This window comes from Haliotis rubra, unplaced genomic scaffold (genome assembly GCF_003918875.1).
Source record: "Haliotis rubra isolate DU_JTF1 unplaced genomic scaffold, ASM391887v1 Scf536, whole genome shotgun sequence".
NCBI lineage: Eukaryota > Metazoa > Mollusca > Gastropoda > Lepetellida > Haliotidae > Haliotis > Haliotis rubra.
The window spans coordinates 405,885-432,450 of NW_025767231.1; the positions used below are offsets into that span (position 1 = coordinate 405,885).

The window sequence follows — 26,566 nt, forward strand, 5'->3', positions numbered from 1 at the left end:
AGTAAACAAAGAACTTTTAATTTCAGTACACTCTTTTATAAATTTAACAGGCAGATTTGATCCAAAATATTTTGTTTATATGACATATACCGTTTAACAATGATAGGCGTTATTTCTCGTTTTTGCAACATTTATATATCATTCACATTGTACATTCATCATGACGAGTTTATTCTTCCTTCCATTGTATCCCAGAGCGGTATTCATATAAGCGTATGCTTGTTTACCAATCCGGTTCCTTTCTTTGGAAATAAATATGTTTAAATAATAAATGTTATACCATACTTGTTATGATTACATAATGCCATTTGTTGACCAAAAACTATTTACAGCCAATAAACATATTATACAAACCTTTCATTTTACTCTTGTAATTCTTTACCAAATAATTGGTATTATAGTGTTGTTTATGTACATGAATATTACTTTTGGTCCTATCAGTTTACTAATAGAAAATTTATCAGAAATATCACTATATAATATTATATATAGAATATAATATGGAAGTTGACAAAAACTATGCATTTATGGCATATATTTAACCAATTTAAATACATTGGGGCATTTTGACTACCCCCCTGGGGCAATTTGACCAAACCTGGGGCGATTTGACCAAATTGGCTGGGGCGTTTTGTAGCTGGGGCGATTTGACTGGCACCCTGTTAAATGACCATTGAAACTCGAGTGAAAATGAAGTGTGCACCCCTCCTTTTCTCAATAGTGTGCACCCCACTTTCTCAAAAAGCTGTATCCGCCCCTGCCGAATATATCTAATCACTAAATGTAGATGCATGTTTTCAGTTTTTATTACATGCTTTATTACAGTTATTACATGGCGAGAACTGCGATTTCAAATACGATATTTCCTACCACATTTGTATAGATATTTTATGCCAGTTTCACACTTTGTACTTACTCCACATACCATGGCCTGAAAGGAAATTTGACATATCTACGGCGATGAAAAAGGGCAAAAGTTACGATCATTTATCCTTGTGCTTTTACAAAATTGTACGAGGGAGAATGTATGTTTCCTTGCTGTCATTTCAATAAAATTAACTTACAGGTCATTTGTAATGCGACAGTTGTTTTACGAATAACGTATATAATACGTGGCTACGAAAATAGTATTTACTGCCAACCCGGTTGCATATCGCTTAAACCGGTTTTGGTTTGATGATGTCCAAGTCTCGAGTTTTCTCACAACGTCTCGAACCCATCGCAACAACATGTCGGACACAGAAATGTGCGAGGCGGATACAATGCAAACAGAAGAGGAAGACGGTGTCTATATGACAGAAGAAGAGTTGAGTTTGGTTTTAGTCAAACCCACTTTGAGTTAGCCAAATCGAAAAGCATAAGAGTTTTCATTATGTTTTCATAAATACATGTTCACGCACGTGTGAAAAAAACGAAAGTGGAATTTTTAAGATGTTCTGGAATATTCTAAGTAAACACTTATCACTAATTGAGTATGCAAACATAGAAATCTTGTAGAATTAAAGATCTACCTCGATCACTTATATTTTTGGTTCATTTGCTTCTCATATTCAGCGGGATTCGATGAATTCGTACACAGTCCAAAACCGACTGATTTTGAATGTGATCCGCTTTTGTGTGATTCTATGACTGCATAAATCTCTAAGAATGGCATTGGTACTCATTATAGTAGAACCAGGATCTCTTACGGAAGTTCAAGACAGTTGGTGTTCACATTGTAGTGAACTGGTTGATTGTGTGCTTAACCAGGACTGAGGGAGACTGATGTCAATATGTAGTTACTCTTTAAGTTAAACAGGCTATTGTTGTGTGGTGCTGTAGAAGTGCCATGTGCTGCATAAAACAAAATGCACTCACTTACTCATGAAAGTGTATTTGAAACTAACAGAACCCAGGAGGAAATTTTCAAAATGGAAGGCTCAAACAAGAGATGTATCACATGAGCATGATAAGTTGTAGGGCATGACATATGCAACATGTTATTTTCCTTGCCCTAAAAGTTACTTAGGTTAGTATGTGTTGTGATCCAAATGTACTGGCTGGCGAAAATTATCGCCAACACCTTGGTGTAGCGCTTGCGGAGATAGCTTGACTTGTACTTGCCTAATACTACTAATATTTCACACATTAGACATCACCAAATCAATAGGCTACGAAAGTTAAATCAACTGTAAGTATTTTACATTGCAGACGTTACAAGTATGAATCCCCTTGAACGACTATACACAAACACATCATGGGATGTCACGTGATATGATAATGAAATTATATTATCTAATATTAAAGTAATGTCAAAATCTGACATTTTCTGTGATGTGGTTTCCATTCACTAAGACTTATGCACATAGTACATTTCATATCATCCATTCAGTTAGGATTTGACAATTACAAACAAATTAATTGAGGTGAATAAAACGTCCATATATCAGCTTATGTCACCATTCACAATGAGAGTGAGTTTTCTTCTTTTTAATTACTTTTTAAAACAAATTCCAGTTATGAAATTTGTTCAATATGTCAATATTTTTATTAGTATATTACCAAATTTATGTCACATCTGGTGAAAAACATGAAATATTCAGAAGTTTTGACAACTGCTCTTCTTAGTTGTTGGGAAAGCACAATATGTACTACTGCACTTCCTGTTGGCTGAGTTTCAGAAAAAAAACATGATCGACAACTGTAATCAGGTAGGAAACATAAGCGAATGGCTATCATCAAGATACATTTTATTTCATTATGTTAAGAAATAATGGCAATCATGAAAAACTGCTAAAAAATGGCGATAACTGTTCGCCAGCCAGCATACCTGAACATGTAGTGCAAGAGGCCATCGATCTAACCAATCCAGGAGTTGAATGTTGCCATTTCCCCATTACCATGGTACAGTGATTTTAACAAGTCTGATAAGCTGTTTCACTTTGTCCTGGTCAAGTGACTGGTGAAACAAACATCATATATCAGATTTTTACTTATCCTCACTCACGCTATATGCTTATCTCCCTTTCCCTCGAACGGTTACGTGGAAATTTGAATCCCTTTGCTCCCTGAAGCAAACATAACATCATTCACCCAGTGGGTGACCTCCCTTTTCCTGACAGTGTCCCACGAGACCTTGACACTGGCATGCTCTTGCCACTCTCTCCCTCATCACCCAAATATAAATTACATGTTTATCAGTTGACCGAAACCAAAGGTGGTAGAAAACAGGAAAAGGGTTATGCAGAATTTCTATGACTGCACAGTGTTACCGATATATCACAAGCGATTAGGCGTTATATATTGCAATGTTTTTTACTTAATATGTAATTTCTGAACAGAATCGTGGCAGAAGCAGAAAAGAAGAAAGCTGAGGGAAATACCTTCTACAAACAACAGAAATATACAGAAGCGCTGTCCCACTACACAGAAGCAATCAGTGAGTATTGTCACCTCAGTATCACTAGCCACTGCAAACCACAACAGGGTACACAGTTGCTGTGTATGAAGGGTTGGTAGTGCTAACGTAGGGTACACACTACAAAGTTGCTGTGTGTGAAGGTTGGTGGTACCACCACAGGGTACACAGTTGCTGTATCTGAAGGTTGGTGGTACCACCACAGGGTACACAGTTGCTGTGTGTGAAGGGTTGGTAGTACCACCACAGGGTACACAGTTGCTGTATCTGAAGGTTGGTGGTACCACCACAGGGTACACAGTTGCTGTGTGTGAAGGGTTGGTAGTACCACCACAGGGTACACAGTTGCTGTGTGTGAAGGGTTGGTAGTACCACCACAGGGTACACAGTTGCTGTGTGTGAAGGGTTGGTAGTACCACCATAGGGTACACAGTACCACCACACAGTTGCTGTGTGTGAAGGGTTGGTAGTACCACCACAGGGTACACAGTTGCTGTATTTGAAGGTTGGTGGTACCACCACAGGGTACACAGTTGCTGTGTGTGAAGGGTTGGTAGTACCACCATAGGGTACACAGTTGCTGTGTGTGAAGGGTCAGTAGTACCACCACAGGGTACGCAGTTGCTGTGTGTGAAGGGTTGGTAGTACCACCATAGGATACGCAGTTGCTGTGTGTGAAGGGTTTGTAGTACCGCCACAGGGTACACAGTTGCTGTGTGTGAAGGGTCGGTAGTACCACCACAGGGTACACAGTTGCTGTGTGTGAAGGGTTGGTAGTACCACCACAGGGTACACAGTTGCTGTGTGTGAAGGGTCGGGCGTACCACCACAGGGTACACAGTTGCTTTGTGTGAAGGGTTGGTAGTACCACCATAGGGTACACAGTTGCTGTATTTGAAGGTTGGTGGTACCACCACAGGGTACACAGTTGCTGTGTGTGAAGGGTCGGTAGTACCACCACAGGGTACACAGTTGCTGTGTGTGAAGGGTTGGTAGTACCACCATAGGGTACACAGTTGCTGTGTGTGAAGGGTTGGTAGTACCACCATAGGGTACACAGTTGCTATGTATGAAGGGTTGGTAGTACCACCACAGGGTACACAGTTGTTGTGTGTGAAGGGTTGGTAGTACCACCACAGGGTACACAGTTGCTTTGTGTGAAGGGTTGGTAGTACCACCATAGGGTACACAGTTGCTGTGTGTGAAGGGTTGGTAGTACCACCATAGGGTACACAGTTGCTATGTATGAAGGGTTGGTAGTACCACCACAGGGTACACAGTTGTTGTGTGTGAAGGGTTGGTAGTACCACCACAGGGTACACAGTTGCTGTGTGTGAAGGGTCAGTAGTACCACCACAGGGTACGCAGTTGCTGTGTGTGAAGGGTTGGTAGTACCACCATAGGGTACACAGTTGTTGTGTGTGAAGGGTTGGTAGTACCACCACAGGGTACACAGTTGCTGTGTGTGAAGGGTCGGTAGTACCACCACAGGGTACACAGTTGCTGTGTGTGAAGGGTTGGTAGTACCACCACAGGGTACACAGTTGCTGTGTGTGAAGGGTTGGTAGTACCACCACAGGGTACACAGTTGTTGTGTGTGAAGGGTTGGTAGTACCACCATAGGGTACACAGTTGCTGTGTGTGAAGGGTTGGTAGTACCACCATAGGGTACGCAGTTGCTGTGTGTGAAGGGTTTGTAGTACCACCATAGGGTACGCAGTTGCTGTGTGTGAAGGGTTGGTAGTACCACCATAGGGTACACAGTTGCTGTATCTGAAGGTTGGTGGTACCACCACAGGGTACACAGTTGCTGTGTGTGAAGGGTTGGTAGTACCACCACAGGGTACACAGTTGCTGTGTGTGAAGGTTGGTAGTACCACCACACCACAGGGTACACAGTTGCTGTGTGTGAAGGGTTGGTAGTACCACCACAGGGTAGTTACACAGTTGCTGTGTGTGAAGGGTTGGTAGTACCACCATAGGGTACACAGTTGCTGTGTGTGAAGGGTTGGTAGTACCACCATAGGGTACGCAGTTGCTGTGTGTGAAGGGTTGGTAGTACCACCATAGGGTACACAGTTGCTGTGTGTGAAGGGTTGGTAGTACCACCATAGGGTACACAGTTGCTATTTATGAAGGGTTGGTAGTACCACCACAGGGTACACAGTTGCTGTATTTGAAGGTTGGTGGTACCACCACAGGGTACACAGTTGCTGTGTGTGAAGGGTCAGTAGTACCACCACAGGGTACGCAGTTGCTGTGTGTGAAGGGTTGGTAGTACCACCATAGGGTACGCAGTTGCTGTGTGTGAAGGGTTGGTAGTACCACCATAGGGTACGCAGTTGCTGTGTGTGAAGGGTTGGTAGTACCACCATAGGGTACGCAGTTGCTGTGTGTGAAGGGTTGGTAGTACCACCACAGGGTACGCAGTTGCTGTGTGTGAAGGGTTGGTAGTACCACCATAGGGTAAGCAGTTGCTGTGTGTGAAGGGTTGGTAGTACCACCACAGGGTACACAGTTGCTAGCACTAATTACGGTCAGACAGTTGTATGTTATCATTGTTAACAGTGAGTAGTCACTCAAGTCACCCAGTGTTCAGGTTTATTCAGAATGCTAAGTGAATCACTCTGATAGTTTTGTTGAGATTCCAGGTAAATCTCCTGTAGCCCATACTTGTTGTAAGTGGGGATCAGGTTGTTGGATCAGTTGGTTGGGAGAACGTTCAGCAGTTTGAAAAATCCAGGGGGAGATGACCCTAGTGTCTGCCGAGTGTAAAGTAGACTAGATGTTCATGTGTTTCACTATGTGTAGCCAACACATAAGTTTGAGTGGAAGTTTCTCAAGTGCATCCAGCATCATGGCATTTCCAATGCCAAATTTGCAACATTTGTGGTTCCTTGCCTTTCAGATTCATTTATCATTGTTTTAATCCATGACCAAGAGGAAACTGACATTACACAATAACTGGTGCACTTTTCCTGCCATTGTCAGAGGCCCAGATAAGCTGCGTATCCGGGTAAAATACGCATAGAAAATTTCCAATTACGCATTGAAAAATAATTGTTGCGTACCAATTACGCATTTAAAATGTTAGATACGCAAAGAGTTTAAAACAAATGCGTACGGAATATACTTATAAAAATCGCTTGCGTAATGAAAAAGACATCGATTGCTATCAAGTTGTACTGTTAGTATAGGACAAGTGTTGTACTGTCAGTATAGGACGACTGATTTTTTATGAAATCATTTCCCTTATATTTAAGTTGGTTTTGATTAGGTATGACATAAGGCAGAACATACCTGCTTAGTAAACTTACTCAATGACACAATACTTAGGTGTGTAAAATGACTGAAATACGCACATATCTGAAAGCAGTGGGTAATGGAAAATGAAATACCCACTCAACATTCATAATACCCACTCCAATAAAATACAGTGGGTACAGTACCCACATGAGCTAAATCTTATCTGGAGCTCTGATTGTCATGACGTATGAGAGAAGTATTTTCCCCAGTTGACATGAATTGTTTTCTCCCAGATCTGTGTCCTTCATGTTCTGCCTACTATGGGAACCGTGCTGCAACCTACATCATGCTGAACAAGTACAAGGAGGCGCTGGAAGACTCCAGGAAGGCTATACAAATTGAACCCAATTTTGTCAAGGTGAGAATCAATTTTGAGGAGTAATTCATGTGAATGTTTCATGTTTGCCGCAGTGTATTACTATTACTCACAATTTGTTTTACATATTATATGTAGATAGAGATCAAGTAAGTGCAAGAGTTATCATGTCAACCATACCTCATCACACATATCATGTTGCAATGAGGCTTTTTGATCTATTGCCATTAGACATACTGAAAGTTAAGGTCACATCGGATTCAAGGTTAATACATTATCAAAACCATTCAGACCAGTTGATATTAAGGTGTCAACATGGAACAATGAAGCTTGTTATAAAGGCCTTTTGTTGTTTTGTAATTTTTATGGGTGATGTTATGGTCAAGGTACAAGACCTTTACTATCAGAGAAGCACTTGATACTTTGGGTAATGTTCGTTATGTATTTTGTTGGTATATTTTTGGCAATGTTTTGAACCTGGCCTTTTTATCCCAAGCTCTTAAAATTTTGCCTGTGTAAACTTAGGTCTGCCCTGATATTGCCAGATTGAGCAAGGGACCTGAACTTTGACATGCGTGTTTCACTCTCTGATCATCTGTTCCATTTGTTAATGTTTGGTGTCTGTTCTTAGCATCTGTTCTGTGTCAGTATTTGTTTATTCAAACTGTTCACTGCATATGCAGGTGAGCAACAGTGCAGTAGTTTTACTGTCTCAGCCTTATGTATACAAGCATAGATAATACTTCAAAAGCAAAAAGATGACAAGATCTGTCTGCCATACAAGTGAAACTCTTCAAATATTATCTTTTTATTTATTGAGCCATTTGTCTAAACTGAGCTTTGAACTGCTTGTCTTTGGAGTTTGGTTGAGTTTATTGCCATGTTCTAACTAAGGGTTATTGGCTTGTGTGTGTTCATCAGGCACATCTGCGTGAGGCCAAGTGCCACCTGGCTATGGGTGAAGCTTCCGCCGCTGTACGCAGCTATCAAGAGGTGCTGCAGAGAGAGGAAGGAAACACAGTCGCTAAAAATGAGGTATGTACTTAATCAGCTGTCCCCAGTCCCATAGATCACACGTTATTTCTATCAACCAGTCAACCAGTAAACTAAAACTCAAAATTGGATTTGAACCAGGGCTCCAGATTACTTTTGGGGGTGCGAGTGTACTTACACATCATATTGCAAGTGAAGGTGTACTGAGAATTTTGAAGGAGTACTGACATGTTTTTGTGTGAGCGAGTTGGTGACGTGGTTTGTCTGGAAAATTCATTGATCACTATTTCCAACCATGTATTTGTATTTGAAGACGCGTGAGAAATAACTGAGCGACCGTGTGATGTGGGAAATGTCAGGTCCGACTGGATAAATAGGAACAGTGTAGTTTTTAGCCAATCGAAAAATAGTGACGCATATCGTTGCATGGCAACGCAAGTGTTTCCTACTGTCGGGGTTTCCTCATGTGTCAAATCGTGTTTCGCAAAAGAAACTTGACAAGTATTTATCCGAAACAGATTTCCATTTGCACGATACGCACGGAAATTAAATGTTAGACGTACAAAAGTAATTATGTGCGTACACGATACGCTTGAAATCTTATATTGTGCCGTACTTAATTGATTTTGAGGCGTACATTACGCCTCTACGCCCCTTATCTGTAGCCCTGTTGAACTATCTGTAGAATTGCTCAGTATGGTGCTGTTTACAGTGGAACCAGAAAATGTCAGATGTTTTGTATATGGGTAATGGAATACGTGAACCCAAATGTGTCAGGAGTGACCTCCCTTGACTTTGATCTACAGCAACAATGTGATACGGTTCATGATGTGTCAAAGGAGAGATTTTGTTGTTACAGTTGCAGTCAGCACAGGGAGTGCAGGAGTATGAGGACAGAGCAGACAAAAGCTTTGAGAAAGGAGATTTTAGAACGGTATGTGGTCATATTTTTGTTTCATTTTACATCTGATTTGAATTGTCTCCATCATAACACATGGAAACATTGAGATTTTCATGCACATTCTTTGCTGAAGGTAATTTTTTGAGGTAATTTAAATGAAACATTAATGAACATACTGTTTCAAACTGCCGTATGATTCTATGATTGCAGGCTGTCTTCTGTATGGACAGATGTATAGATACATGTCCTGCATGCTACAAGTTTAAGATCAGAAAGGCTGAAGCCCTGGCGTTGTTAGGTCGCTACCAGGAGTCACAAGAACTTGCCAAGTAAGTTGATTGTGTTGTATGAGACAGATTTGGTATTCCCAGATGGCAGAATTTGTTTGTATAACATCATCAACTTTTCCAAATTCTCATTGAAATTGGAGGAAAATCACACATCCACATAGTTTAGCTTGATAGTGAGATAGTGAGTGTGGTCTTTCATGTTTAGCTCATAGACAATTCACATACGGTCACAAGGTATGCTTGCAGGGTCGGTCAGTGGAAGGGAGGGAGGGATGTTGTGACCAGGTCTCTGTAGGCTGTATGTTTGAATGTTCCCTCAGTGACATCCTACAGCGAGAGGGTATGAACGCAGATGCCCTGTATGTGAGGGGGATGTGTCTCTACTACCAGGACAACATAGAGAAGGCCTTCCAGCACTTTCAACATGTACTTAGACTAGCACCCGATCACCAGAAGGCCAAAGATATTTATAAGGTGAGAAATAATGCTTTCTTTTGGGGAGGAGGTTCATAGTGCCACATGGCCATGATGGAACTTTACCTGGAGCTATGAAGCTAACTTTCAAATTAAAATGTCCATATCATATCAGTTATAATATTGCTGTCTTCTTTTTGATGGCAATGGATATGAAGAAATTTAATCACATTTATCTGTCTGAGGCTACATGGCATATACACCATCTACATGTTCTTCTCTGGAAGCCTAAAGGAGGCTTGTCCAGAATTTTGTAGAGGCAGAAACCTGTTTCACATCTTGGTTAAAATCAACATGCAGATACATACTTGAATGGCATCTTATATTTTAGTCATATGTAATTTTTCCTTATCCTGACTGATGCTATTTTGCTTGTACTCTTCTCCTTGCGAACATTAGTGGAACACTTGAATCCCGTTTTTGAAGCTCCCTTCAAAAAAGCAGACATAAAATCACTACTCACCAAAAGTTATGTCCCTTTTCAGTTTTGGGGGGTAACGACGCCACCCGTCTCCCAGCTCCTCACTCTCTCCTTCTTCGCCCTAGTGGACGGGAGGAAGGGAGAGCACCTGAGTCCCCTATACGGCACTATATCCTTTCTAACTTAGATATTACCCTCTAAATTAGCTGTATAAGGTTTCAGGAAGTATCCTTCTACAAAATGCTTTGAAATTTATTATCAAATTTGACTGTTTATTCACGTTTTTACGTGATTGTTCAGTTTTGTTTACATTTCATGAAAACCTGTTTTCGTTGCAGGTTTAGGTTCTCTGCTGCAGACCCGCATTTATTGTGCCCCAGTTGCACAACAACATGTACTTCCAGCTCTGGCTGTAATATTTGTCAGCATTTATCAGATTTTAATTTTAATAATTATCAATTTTCTCCGCTTAGACGTGCTAAGGATAGATCCAGACGCCTGTTGCAAGTCATGGCTAAACTGGCTGAGTCTATAAGGAACCGTTTGTTGCTGTCAGACGAGATGCTTCCTTCCAGTGATCTCCCGGAGACCTCCATTACATTGAGGAAGAGGTCGTCTACTTCGGACAACTCCTCAGCCCATACTAAGAAGAAGAGGCCATCATCATCTCAGAAGAAGCCCTCTGCACTTAAGCCTTCATTGAAGTCTTCCGGGGGTTCATCACAGAATACGAGGACCTTTTCTACTGCGATCGTCCCCGATTGATGAAATAGGCATATACGATGAACGTCCTATCCTAATCCCAGAAGTATTGCCTAAAAAGAAGACGAAAGCCTCAGCTACGGTAACGTCGGCAACCTTATCTACGCAGTCCGAGATACCCTTAACGCAGACATCACGGACCCATGAGGTACAGCGATCCTTGGACCATATCGCTACCCTCTCAGATGCGTCGTCACTACAACAGTCGTCGCAGACGTTCAACCCCGGGACCTTTATGCAGCAATTCTCCCAACAGATGATTGACCTGATGGAGAAACGGTTCACGCAGGAAAGGACCTTGCATGATGGACAGCCGGGTGGCTCTCATGCTCAAGTCAACGACCAGCACTCGGACCAAGGAAAGACCTGCACTGCACGACTCGAACGAACCTGCACAAAGGAGGAATGAACGTTCACCGGACCTAAATAGATCATCATCTGAGGAAGAGAATTATGAAGGACCTTCACGCAGGGAATCTACAACGCAGAGAAGGAAACATACACCTCCGAGAAGGTGCAGAGAGACGTCTCAGGACTCTGACCCTCATCAGAATCACTCACCTGCGCGCAGGTCTTCGGGAAGGTCGTCTAGAGCGTCAACATCTCCACGCAGGTCTCCACGAAGGTCACAACAGAGGACCATATTGACTTCAGGAAGGCAATCACGGAAACGAAGGTGCACACCTTCAGGCAGGTCTCCATGCAGCTCTCCTTATAGAACTTCTCATAGTTCTACATACACATCACCACGCAGGTCTCCACGCAGATCTCCATGCACGGAGGACACTCAGCGACGATATTCAACTGGACATGATACAGAGGACGATGGCGGAATCATATTTTCCGATTCAGAGATCAAGTATTGGATGGCTAACGGACTGGACCTGGCTTCACCCTCAAAGGAGGAGAATGAAGCACTCACGTACCTAATGACGGATGATGATGTGGACACCATCACCCTGCCTTCAGTTGACCCTGTCTCGGACATACCTGAGGACCTTGATGCAGCCTTCAGGAAGGCAACAAAATTCCAGGCTCCAAGTATTCCGCGGTTCAACGCAAAGAAGTTCTCACTACATCATATGGACCCCTTCATGAAGGCACCAGAGATAGATGAGAACTATAAAATCATCAACGACTCCCGGACCAAATCTTATAAGATTGATGACAAAAAGCTGGCACAGATAGACACTACGACCAGAAGGATGTTCTTCGGACTTACCAGATCAAGGGCAATTAATAAGACGCTCATCTCCAAGTTCAGGAACTCAACTTCGGAGGAGGACCGGATGATTTATTCTGCCTTACTAACGCAGAAAAAGGACCATCGGTTTATGTCGGAGCATTTGGCATCCATATCAGCAGCATTGACGCTTGCCAGAAGACAGGGACTTTTGTCTTCATGCAACTGGAGCGAGCACTTTACTAAGACTCTCTATAGAGCGCCGTGGTCTACAACATCGGTCTTCGCGGGAGAGATTGACGAGGTTGCCAAGGAAGTCACGAAGGAATCCAGGGAGGTGATGATGATAAAGTCTATTGATACACTAGCCAGTGTCATCAGGCAGACGTCCCAACACTACTCCGGCAAATCTAAATTTGCAGGCAACCAAAGAGCAAGAGAAAAGAAATATGGGACCTCCAGAGGAGGAAAGGACTCTTTTTGTCGCTCATCCGGGACCTATAGAGGACGATCCGGACGAGGCAGGGCACCCAGAAGTTGCCAGAGGCTCTAGACGATGAAGGACGGGTTCGGAACGACTGGAGTCTTCCACCCCCAGCCGTTCCTGTACAACCTTCTGATGTGGGTGGACGTCTACAACGCTACTGGGAGAATTGGGAATTCTTCAGGACCAATTTGTATCCAACATCCTGTGCTCAGGATATCAAATCCAACTACAAGCAGCCCCTCCATTGACAGACAGACCTCAGGGCTTCAAGATCGCGGCCCATCGGATAGAGAGGCTGCGCGAAGCTGTCACATCTCTACTAGAGAAGGACGCTATAGAAGTGATAGATCAGGACCAGATCTCACCAGGGTTCTACTCCCCAGTTTTCCTTGTACCAAAGAAAAACTCCAAAAGAAAAGTTCCGACTTATATACAACATGAGGAAATTCAACAGAGATTATCTACGCAGACCGGCAAAATTCAGGATGATTCATCTGCCTCAACTACTACATCTCGTTCGTCCGTCGGACCATCTGGCCAGCATAGATCTACAGGACGCATACCTGCACATCCCTATACATCCGGAATCAAGGAAGTACCTAAGATTCCTCCTAGACGGACGACACTACCAATGGAAAGTCCTTCCATTTGGAATATCATCGGCCCCCCTGGTTGTTTACACGAGTGACAAAGCCCATCATCACATATCTACATCATCGAGGTCTACGCAGTGCGTTCTACCTGGACGATGGGATTCAAGCTCATCAAGATCCCAGTCATCTCAGACTGCAACTAGACTTCACCATCAGGCTTCTCACTCAACTAGGATGGCTAGTGAATCTCCTCAAGTCGGAACTAGAGCCTACACAGGACCTGCAGTTCCTAGGAATTTGGCTCATCACAACAGAAAACCGCATAGCGGTTCCAGAGGACCGTTGGCTGAAGATACAACACATGGTATCTCAAGCTCTACTCTCTCCGTGGCCACTACGAGATTGGCAAAGCCTTTTGGGTCTCCTCACGTCAGCGCAGGACATGACCTGCAGAGGGAAACTACACCTACGCCCACTCCAGGTCTTCGTGAATGCCCATCTGACGATCCGGACCCCTTCGGACTTCCGGACAGACTAAAACCATATCTACTATGGTGGACTCAGAGATCGAATGTTTGCGGAGGGACCTACTTAGCAGAGCTGGAGTGCAATACTCATCTCTACGTGGATGCATCTCTTCAGGGATGGGGAGCGCACCTCGACAACGAAGTGTCAGCTGGGAAATGGATGTACAGGAGAAAAATCTGCATATCAACATGCTAGAAATGAAAGCAGTCAGAAACGCCATACTCCACTGGACCAGCATTCTAAAAAATGCTCATCTGATGATACATACGGACAACTCCACAGTGGCGTTCTACATAAACAAACAAGGATCGACAAGGTCGGCGAACCTTCTGGACCTTTTCTTTCATCTGTTCAGCATAACGGACGATCTGAACATCCACATAAAAGCATGCCACATTCCAGGAGCCAAGAATGTGATAGCAGACGCACTATCTCGTCCAACACAACCATCCCCAACAGAATGGATGCTACATCCAGAGATCTTCAAACAGATCATACAAGAGATAGGAGCTCCGCTCATAGACTTGTTCGCCACAAGATTCAACAATCAACTGGCAACATTCGTCTCTCCAATACCAGATCCACGAGCATGGGCAACAGATGCTCTAAGCATCTCTTGGGAAGGACTAAACGCTTACACGTTCCCGCCTCCAGCTCTAATACCGCAAGTGTTGCAGAAAATCAAGCAGACGAGGAACCTGCAAATGATTTTGGTCGTGCCTTATTGGCCAGCGAGAATGTGGTTTCCCATTCTCATACAAGAACTAGGACCTCCTAAACTGCAACTACCAGAGTGGACGAACTTGCTAGTACATCCACACACCAAGCAAGCACACGGGAACCCCACAGTGTTCACCTACACGCATGGACCGTATCAAGGCTTGCTTGAATAAGAGAGGATACTCCGCCAGGGCAGCGAAAGCGGTCACGCTAGCTCTACGCAAATCAACCCGCAACTTGTATGACGACAAGTGGCAAAGCTTTGAGACCTATGCCTTGAGGAAAGGCTTCACAGCCATGAAAGCGACACACCCTCAAGTGGCAGACTACCTTTGTCATCTAAGACAAACAAAGCGGTTAAAAGGTTCAACGCTCTCAACATACCTAGCGGCATTGAGCTAAGTTATCACCATGAGGACGAGTGTAAAACTGACTAAGGTACCAGAGATACTGGCCTTATTACGGTCCTTCAAGTTGGAAGACCAACAACAGAGATTTAAAGCTCCGGCTTGGGACCTCAATATAGTTCTAAAGCATCTCACCAGTGACGCTTATGAACCACTAGATAGGACATCTTATGAGTTCTTGACACAGAAAACTCTACTTCTGATTGCCTTGGCAACAGCAGCACGGATGTCGGAAATACATGCTCTGGACTTTGAACGGACACGATTTGATGCGCACCGCAACATCGTACATATGGGACTAAGATGGGACTTTATAGCAAAGAATCAACTGCCAGGTCAACCCGACAGACAGTTCCACATCCCAGCATTATCATCAGTCCTTGGGCCTCAGGATACACAGGACCTATCCTTGTGCCCAGTAAGAGCATTAAAAGTCTACCTACAAAGGTCTAGGACCAGGAGACGAAAATTCAAGCGCCTTTTCATCCCTATATCGGCAGAGACACCTACGGAGATCTCTCACACAACGATATCAAAATGGATGAGAGCTGTCATCCTAAGGGCCTATAAAGCAGCAGGACTTGATCCTCCACGAGCCTCCAATCCACATGAAGTTAGAGCTCTGGCATCAACACTCGCTCTACATGGAAACTGCTCCATCACCACGAAAATGGAAGGCTGCTTCTGGAAATCAGACATGGTGTTTGCCAACCACTACCTGAGAGACATCGCCACCGAGGACGTCTCCTGCATTCACCAGTTTGGGCCTCTTGTTGTAGCACAACAACTGACAGTTCCACAAAGGCGCTGAGACAGAGTCTCGCCCTTTTTTCACGTGACTTGCAAAAGCCAACACTCTGGGGAGTTAGAGCTTTAGAGTCCATGTGCACGTCTAAGACAGACCAACATGAGTGATAGACCCTGTACTTGTAAGGACGTACTCGTACATAAGAAGGGTCGCTTCTCCACTTGATGCAAGCATCAAGAGATGGAGTTGCACAAATCCACACATAATGTTAGCAGAAGAAAGGACCAAAAGCTGACAAGTTGTGGTCCCCCCATCAGAGAAAGCTGGAAGATAAGGTCAGCAGCAGCAGAACCTAGCAGTAAATTAACAGTGCTACCATGAAGTTCCCATAGGGGGGTATGCAGGACGTAAATCACCAAGCTTGGAATCCAGAAGCGGCATGACCCACCACCAAATCCGTCGGATTCTACAAGCAAAATAACATGAGTCAGGATAAGGAAAAATATGTAATTTTCTGAGTAAAATTGATATTTTATACTATTCCTGACTCATGAGGTCAGCCCTCCCAACCTCCCCTCAAGGCACTTTTGGATTTCCCAGCAAATCTAAGTGTCGGGCTTGATATACGGAGAGAGTGAGGAGCTGGGAGACGGGTGGCGCCGTTTCCCGCCAAAACTGACAAGGGACATAACTCTTGGTTAGTAGTGATTTTACGTCTGCTTTTTTGAAGGGAGCTTTAAAAAGGGGATTCAAGTGTTCCACTAATGTTCGCAAGGAGTAGAAGACAAGCAAAATAGCATGAGTCATGATAAGTATAAAATATCAATTTTACTCAGAAAATTACATTTTTGTTAAACTAAGAATGTCTGTATAACTTAAGTTTCTAAACTTGACAACAACAAAGTCCATAAGTCTGCCCTGTCACTACTGGCAAATGAGACCCGTTGACAACTATTTTCAGTCGATTAATGAGCTGTATTGCAGTTTGTGGTGTATGCCGACTGTGTGTGTTCCAGAAAGCCAAGTCCCTGATAGCCAAGAAGGAAGAGGGGAACACCGCGTTCCGATCTGGGAAGTATGATGAAGCATATAACCTGTACTCAGAGGCCCTAGCTATAGACAGCAATAACAAGTTCACCAACTCCAAGCTGTACTTCAACAGAGCTACTGTGTGCTCCAAGGTACCGTCCAGTGCTTATGTTGCTATACAGGTGAAAAGGAGGAAGAGAATCTGTCGTGTCCTCTGTGTATCATTATAGCTGCACACTCTCATCAAAAGTGGGTCATATTTTGTGTTCTCAACGCACAATTGTTTTTGAACACTACACTCAGCATTATTGCAGCAGTCTGTAAATAATTAAGTTTTAAATGGACACTCGCACAGACTTTAAATTGCTACTAGTTTCTTTTATGATGTTAATGCAGTATGCATTGGTGGTTTTGGAAGCAGTGGTTGTTATCTCTGAGAAGTCCAGACTCCACCTGAATCTGTCCCTGATGTACAAATCAGATAACCTTTCATGTAACAAGAAACTATGTATGGTTATTTTTTGTTTCAGCTGCATAAACTCGACCAGTCTATAGAAAACTGTTCCAAAGCAGTAGAGTTAGATGACTCATATTTAAAGGCTTACCTTCGCCGAGCCAAATGGTATGTGTGTCCATTGTTATCACACAATTATGACTGGATAATTATGGGTGAAAGCTGCATTTCATACCCTTATTGAATTAAATAATTTTGTGTTTGGACAGTAGTATCAACCACTGGTTTGTCCATTTCCAAGCCATCATTATACACATGGAAAAACAATCAACCACAATAAAATAAGTTGGCAGCCTGATCCTGTTTGTTCAATTATCCCTGTTGATGTCCATGTCTAATTTCTTTAATGACTAAGTGATGAAAATAATTCCATCATTTACGTATGTGTGTAGACTTAGGGAATGGCATTGTCCTGTCGGCCCAATTTTGTGGCTGTAGTGTGTTGTGTTGTTGCAGCTACATGGAGACAGAGCAGTACCAGGAAGCTGTGTGTGATTATGAGAAGATTTTCAAAATGGATAAGACAAAAGGTAGGGAACACATTTCAAGAACCATATTCTTTGTATACATGATTGTTTGCTTACCTAACTATGCTTCCACATGCCAACATGTATCCCATATTGTAACTTCAATGAATACCATGACGTACTGCAGCTCCCATGACACTTGGTACATGTAGCTTATTTAATAACTGTGACAAACACCCATGAATACCATGACTTACTGCAGCTCCCATGACACTTGGTACATGTAGCTTATTTAATAACTGTGACAAACACCCATGAATACCATGACGTACTGCAGCTCCCATGACATTTGGTACATGTAGCTTATTTAATAACTGTGACAAACACCAATAAATACCCTGACGTACTGCAGCTCCCATGACACTTGGTACATGTAGCTTATTTAATAACTGTGACAAACACCCATGAATACCATACTGCAGCTCCCATGACATTTTGGTACATGTAGCTTATTTAATAACTGTGACAAACACCAATAAATACCCTGACGTACTGCAGCCCATGACACTTGGTACATGTAGCTTTTTTAATAACTGTGACAAACACCCATGAATACCATGACGTACTGCAGCTCCCATGACATTTGGTACATGTAGCTTATTTAATAACTGTGACAAACATCCATGAATACCATGACGTACTGCAGCTCCCATGACACTTGGTACATGTAGCTTATTTAATAACTGTGACAAACACCCATGAATACCATGACGTACTGCAGCTCCCATGACACTTGGTACATGTAGCTTATTTAATAACTGTGACAAACATCCATGAATACCATGACGTACTGCAGCTCCCATGACACTTGGTACATGTAGCTTATTTAATAACTGTGACAAACATCCATGAATACCATGACGTACTGCAGCTCCCATGACACTTGGTACATGTAGCTTATTTAATAACTGTGACAAACACCCATGAATACCATGACATGCTGCAGCTCCCATGACATTTGGTACATGTAGCTTATTTAATAACTGTGACAAACACCCATGAATACCATGACGTACTGCAGCTCCCATGACACTTGGTACATGTAGCTTATTTAATAACTGTGACAAACACCCATGAATACCATGACGCACTGCAGCTCCCATGACATTTGGTACATGTAGCTTATTTAATAACTGTGACAAACACCAATAAATACCCTGGCATTACTGCAGCTCCCATGACACTTGGTACATGTAGCTTATTTAATAACTGTGACAAACACCCATGAATACCATGACGTGCACTGCAGCTCCCATGACATTTGGTACATGTAGCTTATTTAATAACTGTGACAAACACCAATAAATACCCTGGCGTACTGCAGCTCCCATGACACTTGGTACATGTAGCTTATTTAATAACTGTGACAAACATCCATGAATACCATGACGCATTACTGCAGCTCCCCATGACACTTGGTACATGTAGCTTATTTAATAACTGTGACAAACACCCATGAATACCATGACATGCTGCAGCTCCCATGACACTTGGTACATGTAGCTTATTTAATAACTGTGACAAACATCCATGAATACCATGACGTACTGCAGCTCCCATGACACTTGGTACATGTAGCTTATTTAATAACTGTGACAAACACCCATGAATACCATGACATGCTGCAGCTCCCATGACACTTGGTACATGTAGCTTATTTAATAACTGTGACAAACACCATGAATACCATGACGTGCTGCAGCTCCCATGACACTTGGTACATGTAGCTTATTTAATAACTGTGACAAACACCCATGAATACCATGACGTACTGCAGCTCCCATGACATTTGGTACATGTAGCTTATTTAATAACTGTGACAAACACCAATAAATACCCTGACGTACTGCAGCTCCCATGACACTTGGTACATGTAGCTTATTTAATAACTGTGACAAACACCCATGAATACCATGACGTACTGCAGCTCCCATGACATTTGGTACATGTAGCTTATTTAATAACTGTGACAAACATCCATGAATACCATGACGTACTGCAGCTCCCATGACACTTGGTACATGTAGCTTATTTAATAACTGTGACAAACACCCATGAATACCATGACATGCTGCAGCCCCATGACATTTGGTACATGTAGCTTATTTAATAACTGTGACAAACATCCATGAATACCATGACGTACTGCAGCTCCCATGACACTTGGTACATGAAGCTTATTTAATAACTGTGACAAACACCCATGAATACCATGAATGCTGCACTCCATGACACTTGGTACATGTAGCTTATTTAATAACTGTGACAAACACCCATGAATACCATGACATGCTGCAGCTCCCATGACATTTGGTACATGTAGCTTATTTAATAACTGTGACAAACACCCATGAATACCATGACGTACTGCAGCTCCCATGACACTTGGTACATGTAGCTTATTTAATAACTGTGACAAACACCCATGAATACCATGACGTACTGCAGCTCCCATGACATTTGGTACATGTAGCTTATTTAATAACTGTGACAAACACCAATAAATACCCTGACGTACTGCAGCTCCCATGACACTTGGTACATGTAGCTTATTTAATAACTGTGACAAACACCCATGAATACCATGACGTACTGCAGCTCCCATGACATTTGGTACATGTAGCTTATTTAATAACTGTGACAAACACCAATAAATACCCTGACGTACTGCAGCTCCCATGACACTTGGTACATGTAGCTTATTTAATAACTGTGACAAACATCCATGAGTACCATGACGTACTGCAGCTCCCATGACACTTGGTACATGTAGCTTATGTAATAACTGTGACAAACACCCATGAATACCATGACATGCTGCAGCTCCCATGACACTTGGTACATGTAGCTTATTTAATAACTGTGACAAACATCCATGAATACCATGACATGCTGCAGCTCCCATGACACTTGGTACATGTAGCTTATTTAATAACTGTGACAAACACCCATGAATACCATGACATGCTGCAGCTCCCATGACATTTGGTACATGTAGCTTATTTAATAACTGTGATGAATACCATGACTTACTGCAGCTCCCATGACACTTGGTACATGTAGCTTATTTAATAACTGTGACAAACATCCATGAATACCATGACATGCTGCAGCTCCCATGACACTTGGTACATGTAGCTTATTTAATAACTGTGACAAACATCCATGAATACCATGACGTACTGCAGCTCCCATGACATTTGGTACATGTAGCTTATTTAATAACTGTGACAAACATCCATGAATACCATGACATGCTGCAGCTCCCATGACATTTGGTACATGTAGCTTATTTAATAACTGTGACAAACATCCATGAATACCATGACGTACTGCAGCTCCCATGACATTTGGTACATGTAGCTTATTTAATAACTGTGACAAACATCCATGAATACCATGACGTACTGCAGCTCCCATGACTTTTGGTACATGAATGTGCATGGGTGGTCCAGTCGTCAAATGCACACAAAAATTGCCGTTCAATGTCACCTGGGCACACCAGAAAGATATGGTTTTGGGTTCAGTAATGTTTTCGTCAACACTATGGCAATGTTCATAGGTTTCCCCTGTGGTAAATGGCTGAAACCTGCATCACTTTGGACTTTCCTCCTACATGTAGCTGATACACGATAAAGCTGAAATACTGTTGAAAACAGTGTTAAGAACTACACATTTCATAAGTCTTATCACATGTAGCTCCCTTGACGTCTGTAAGATGTTAGTATTGTGACATGCTGCATGTGACTCTTGTTACAATGGCTGACTAGACCTTTGCCACTTGTAACTCATGTGACTCTCATAATATTGCAGAAAACAAACGACTTCTGCAGGAGGCCAAGCTTGAACTGAAGAAAAGCAAAAGAAAGGATTACTACAAGATCCTTGGTATCAACAAGAGTGCTACTGAGGATGAAATCAAAAAGGCCTATCGCAAGAGAGCACTTATACACCATCCAGGTATATGCATGTCTTGTTTCCACTGACTATGGATAGCGATTCATTTGCTGATGCTGCATTAAGCAACGTTGATTCTCACTAACTTATTCAGATAGTTATTTACCACTCAAATACCACCACAATCCAGTATGGCATTAGGATCAGCTGTGTTAAGAGTAATTCTGTACTGCAGAATCTGTTGTGTTGGGTATAATCCCTTGCTACAATATCAGTTGTGTTAAGCATAATCCTTTGCTGCATTATCAGTCATGTTAAGGGTAATCCCTTGCTACAAGAGTTAGTTAACTGTGATCCTAGCTGTAGGATCTGTGAAGTGTCATCCAAGGTACAGGATCAGTTCTGTTCAGTGTGATCCTGTTCTGCTTGGTTAACTGTGCGTAACATGGTTGTTTAATTGGTTGCTGCAGGATCAGTTGTATTAAGTATAATCAGTTGCTACACGATCAGTCATGTTATGTATAATCCCTTGCTACAGGATCAGTCATGTAAGTGTAATCCTTTGCTACAGGATCAGTCATGTTAAGTGTAATCCTTTGCTACAGGATCAGTCATGTTAAGTGTAATCCTTTGCTACAGGATCAGTCATGTTAAGTATATAGCCCGTGCTACAAGATGTCATGTTAAGGGCAGTTCCTTGCCACAGGATGAGTTCTGTTCCGTGTAATCCCTCGCTACAAGATAAGTCATGTTAAGTACAATCCCTTGCTACAGGATCAGTTCAGTGTGATCACTTGTTACAGGATCTGTTGAGTTAAGCCTGATCACTTACAGCAGTATCTGTTATTAATTATAACCCCTTGATGCACAAACTGTTGAAGTGTGACCTCTTCCTGTGATTGGAAGATACTGAATATTGTCTAATTGCACTTTAGCAACAAACTAGCACATGATCCTCACTATGACAAGTCTGAATATGCAAAGTGATTAAGAGACATATTTCAGTGACTGAATATGATAGAACTATGCTTAAATATGAATAGTTGCATCTAAGACAGCTGAATATCTTTCCGAAAAATGTCCCACCTTTGTCTGTCTTCAGACCGACACTCGCATGACACCACTGAGAAACAAAAGGAAGAGGAGAAGAAGTTTAAGGAGTTGGGTGAAGCGTACGGTGTCCTATCAGACGCCAAGAAGAAGATGCGCTATGACAGTGGACAGGACTTGGAGGAGATGGATGGCGGAGGGTTTGGTGGTGGGTAGATTACGGAGATGTCTATTTCTATCACCAACATGAAACAGTGTTGTGTCAAGAACTCTTAATCAAGCTATTCATATTAACGACTTTCAGTATATCTCACCAGGTAAAAGTGTTTTGAGTGGTGGGTCCTCCCACCTGTCAGGTGGGAAATCATATAAAATTTGTCCTTTGAAGCTATATTTATTAGGTTGTAAAAGGCTTCACTATTATGTTCAGTAACAGTAGAAGAGACATTACTCAGTACAACTGAAGTTCTAGAGACATTATAGCTTTGTGTATCAGTTTTTGTCAAAAGTATTGGTGTTTGTGTTTTTGGAAAAGAAACTTGGCAAATACTATATATACCTAGTTTGGAAGAATTAGGGAAAATATTACCAACAAAGAGCTCACCAATCAATGTTTTCCTGTTGATAATGTTACAATAAATCTCAGAGAAAGAAACATTCAATTTCTACCATTTGTCTTTCAGATATTGACCCCAATCAAATCTTCCAGACATTTTTTGGTGGAGGTGGTGGCGCTGGTTTCCAACAGTTCCACTTCGGCGGTGGAGGTCATCCTGGATACACCTTCCAGTTTGGTTGACCTTAACCTCATCATAGTCATCTTTTATTAACGAAGCTAAAATCAACAACACAGTGACATGAATGTTCTGCTGATAGCAACTTAAGCATAACAGACATTGCCATGTGTTGCTGCAGCCTGACGGAACCATGTCATCAGCATCTTTTTAATAATCCCACAAGTCCCTAATCTCTTCACCTCTCCAGGATCAGTGTCGGTGTGTGACTATTGAGTGTGTGGACGTTCAACAATACATTGTACAGATGAATGAAAGATTATCAAAGGAACATCTAATTCGAGGCTTAGAAAAGGAAATATCTGTACCCTGACTCTTGTTCCTTCAGTGTTCGCGACTTGTGTGTTTTAAGAGGACCTCATCTGGGTAGATATATAGTTATTTGTGCAGCAAATGTTGCTGTGGAAGATGTGTGTCAATTATAGAGGCCTCTATACCATCTGGGTGTGGACTATCTGCAGATGGACCTTCAACAGGCTAAAGATACACACGACAAGAAAGCAGGATATTTGCAGCTCCCAAGTTATGTACCAGACAGTTGAGATGTAGGAATCCAGTACTGTTCCCAGAGGTAGTTGTAACAGACAGAACTGCGACAGCTCAGGATTCAGCCCAGCCACGTATACAAGCATTCAATGTAGTTACTCATAGGTCACTTTAGTCACATTGATACATGTCTATTCACAATGTTAATGTTTGTTGCAAGTTGGACACAAGTGTGTATTGTAAATTAGATATTCAACAATTTGTTCTTACTTCAGCTGGGAAAACAAAGCAAGGTGCCATTGTTCTATCTATGCGAATTGACATTTGTCAAATATATTTTCATAAAGGTAGTAGGGTATCTGTTAATGTAAAAGACAAGACTATCATTGTTTTCCCTGTGGGTAGCTGAGAGAACATGATAGGCATGTGCCATGATTGCAAACTTTAGAAACTCGCTCATAAGTTTGATTTAGGAAACAAAACATAATATGGCAACATCATTTCAATGTTGAAGCATTTCTTGTATATCATTGGTGTTGTAGAGTTTTGTATATATCTGTAGAGGGAGACGACATCATGTGAATCATGCAAGAGCTTCAAACAGGATTGTACCTCCATCATATTGTATTCAGTACAAAACAGCTGTAATGTTAATGTAATGATTTTTACACATTTTCTGTAACGGCATGAAATAACACTTGCAGTCGCTGGAGGTTTAGTGCTGCCAATTTCACCTTTCGTTGCCGTGTTCTGGCGAGCTAAGAACTGGGGCTAACATGTTATAGTCACTGCATGTTCTGTGGTAAGCCCTGGTGAGCTTTCAGATAGCACAGGAACAAAACACAGTGGTCCAGAGCGTTCTCACAGAGTTAAACAAGGTGTACCATGTTGAGGTTTTAGTATATGGTAACACTAAGCTTGGGGTAGACATGAATTAGTTTGTCTTCACCAGTACACATGCATGTGAAGAACATGGATCATGGGTTATCTTTTCTTATTGTAGTGCCAAATGAAAGCAGTTATTTCATTCAGTTAGTGAGAGACTAATGATGTTGTTTCAAATTTATTTGGTCCAAACTTCACTCTTCTCGTGGTAGTTTGAGGTTTTGTTTTTATGTAAACACTTCTTTAAATGGCTAAACCAGTCTCCACTTAAAGGGGGCAGAAGATTTCTGTACCTGCCTATACCTGGCTCACACTGGTCACCACGAAACCAGAAATTTCATGAATTTTAATTCATTAAAGCTGTGTTGAACAAACGCATACCTAAAAACTGTACATTCTGAATATTTTTATAACGATTCTGCAACTGGTAGGACCAAATTGGTAAATATTAAGATGATGAAGGCTGCTTTATGAAGGAAAGCAGCTGATGTCAGGTTCTAATAGATTTTCTTGTTCTGTGTATCATGTCCAAACTAGAGGTTCAGACAATCATTGATAAAACAAAAACATTCATAGACTTTTATTTTAAAAGGTCTGGTTTAATGACATGGTGTTTTATGGTGAGTTCTGTCATGGTTATAATGTGTATGTTTTTTATGTGTTTATTTGACAAAGATATGTTGATACATTTCCCATCTCTTTTCAAGCATTTTTTGTTGATGGTTGTAAGCAAACTGGGAAAGCCATATCAAAGATGTTCAGTAATTTCTGCAGACAGATAGGAAGATAGGTTTTAAGCAGCTAAAAGAATAATTAGGGAGGGTGTATATTTTTAATATTTATTGAAATAAATAAAAGGTCATCTGTCACATGTATTTGTAATTGGTCACAAAGATCTTTCAATAGTCTCATGTTGAATTGTGATGAAGTAAGGATGTAATTTTATTAGAAGATGGGTGAATGTTGGTTTGGAGTTTCTATGTGTTATAAACTGTACTCGAGCGACACTATCACAAGCCTGGGACAGATCCAGATCCTGTAGATCCCTTGGGAGCACCACTGTCCAGGACCATTGCATACGGGTAAGCTGCCTACGTAAATGGGTGCCCAGAATATCAGACTTGAATTACCTACACAAGACAGGTATTCGTGCAAGACGACCTGTTCATTTTGGAATCTTTATGACACAATATGTTTATGTTGGATATTTCATCCATGACCGATATTAATAGATATTTAAATATCCCACTAACTCATAATGATCTTAAAGGAGCAATCTCTGAAGCTCACCTGGAGCAGATAAACTGTGTTAAGGTGTTTGAGAATATGCATGATACTGCTCTTAAAGTTATTCACGAGCCTAACATGTGCTGGCCTTCTGTAAAGGTTCCAAAACTTCGAGACGTCTTAAAGGTATTCATGGATGACAATACTAGACACCTTCGTTCTTGCCCATTTGCAGAACAAAGAAATCGAAAAAATTACTATGGCCCACAAGAACACCAATATGATATGAAATAAATGCCATCATACATGTGTGGGACTATCCTGGTTCTTGCTAGAGGTCTTCCTGTTCTGCAGGCACATCATGAGGATTGGCAGAAGATTATGATACTGAGAATCTGATGCTTTATTGCCAGTATGAGAGCTGGCTATACTAGATTGTGTGAACCACTACCTGTGACCACACAATCATTATTTGAGGTCAGATTGGTGGTGTAGTCACAGTGACCTTACTTTTCACCATTGTTGATATTCACGTTACCTATTACTGAGTAAGACATCTGCAAAAATGTTTCCAGTACACCATCCAGCAAGCACCTCTCTACAACAGATCAATATATACTGAGAGAAACAA

At 41.8% G+C, this 26,566-nt stretch overlaps 1 protein-coding gene across 1 annotated transcript; it reads left to right on the forward strand.

Annotated features, from left to right (window-relative positions):
- The first annotated feature begins 1,176 nt into the window (after positions 1–1,176).
- LOC124253223 (dnaJ homolog subfamily C member 7-like) lies at positions 1,177–25,577 on the forward strand. Its single transcript, XM_046686946.1, has 13 exons — positions 1,177–1,306; positions 3,321–3,418; positions 6,937–7,061; positions 7,941–8,054; positions 8,872–8,946; positions 9,124–9,242; positions 9,524–9,677; positions 16,543–16,707; positions 17,086–17,177; positions 17,526–17,599; positions 21,410–21,556; positions 22,596–22,751; positions 23,227–25,577. Exons 1-13 carry the CDS (start codon positions 1,230–1,232, stop codon positions 23,340–23,342), a joined length of 1,512 nt encoding a protein of 503 aa, XP_046542902.1. The 5' UTR covers positions 1,177–1,229; the 3' UTR covers positions 23,343–25,577.
- Positions 25,578–26,566: the final 989 nt, after the last annotated feature.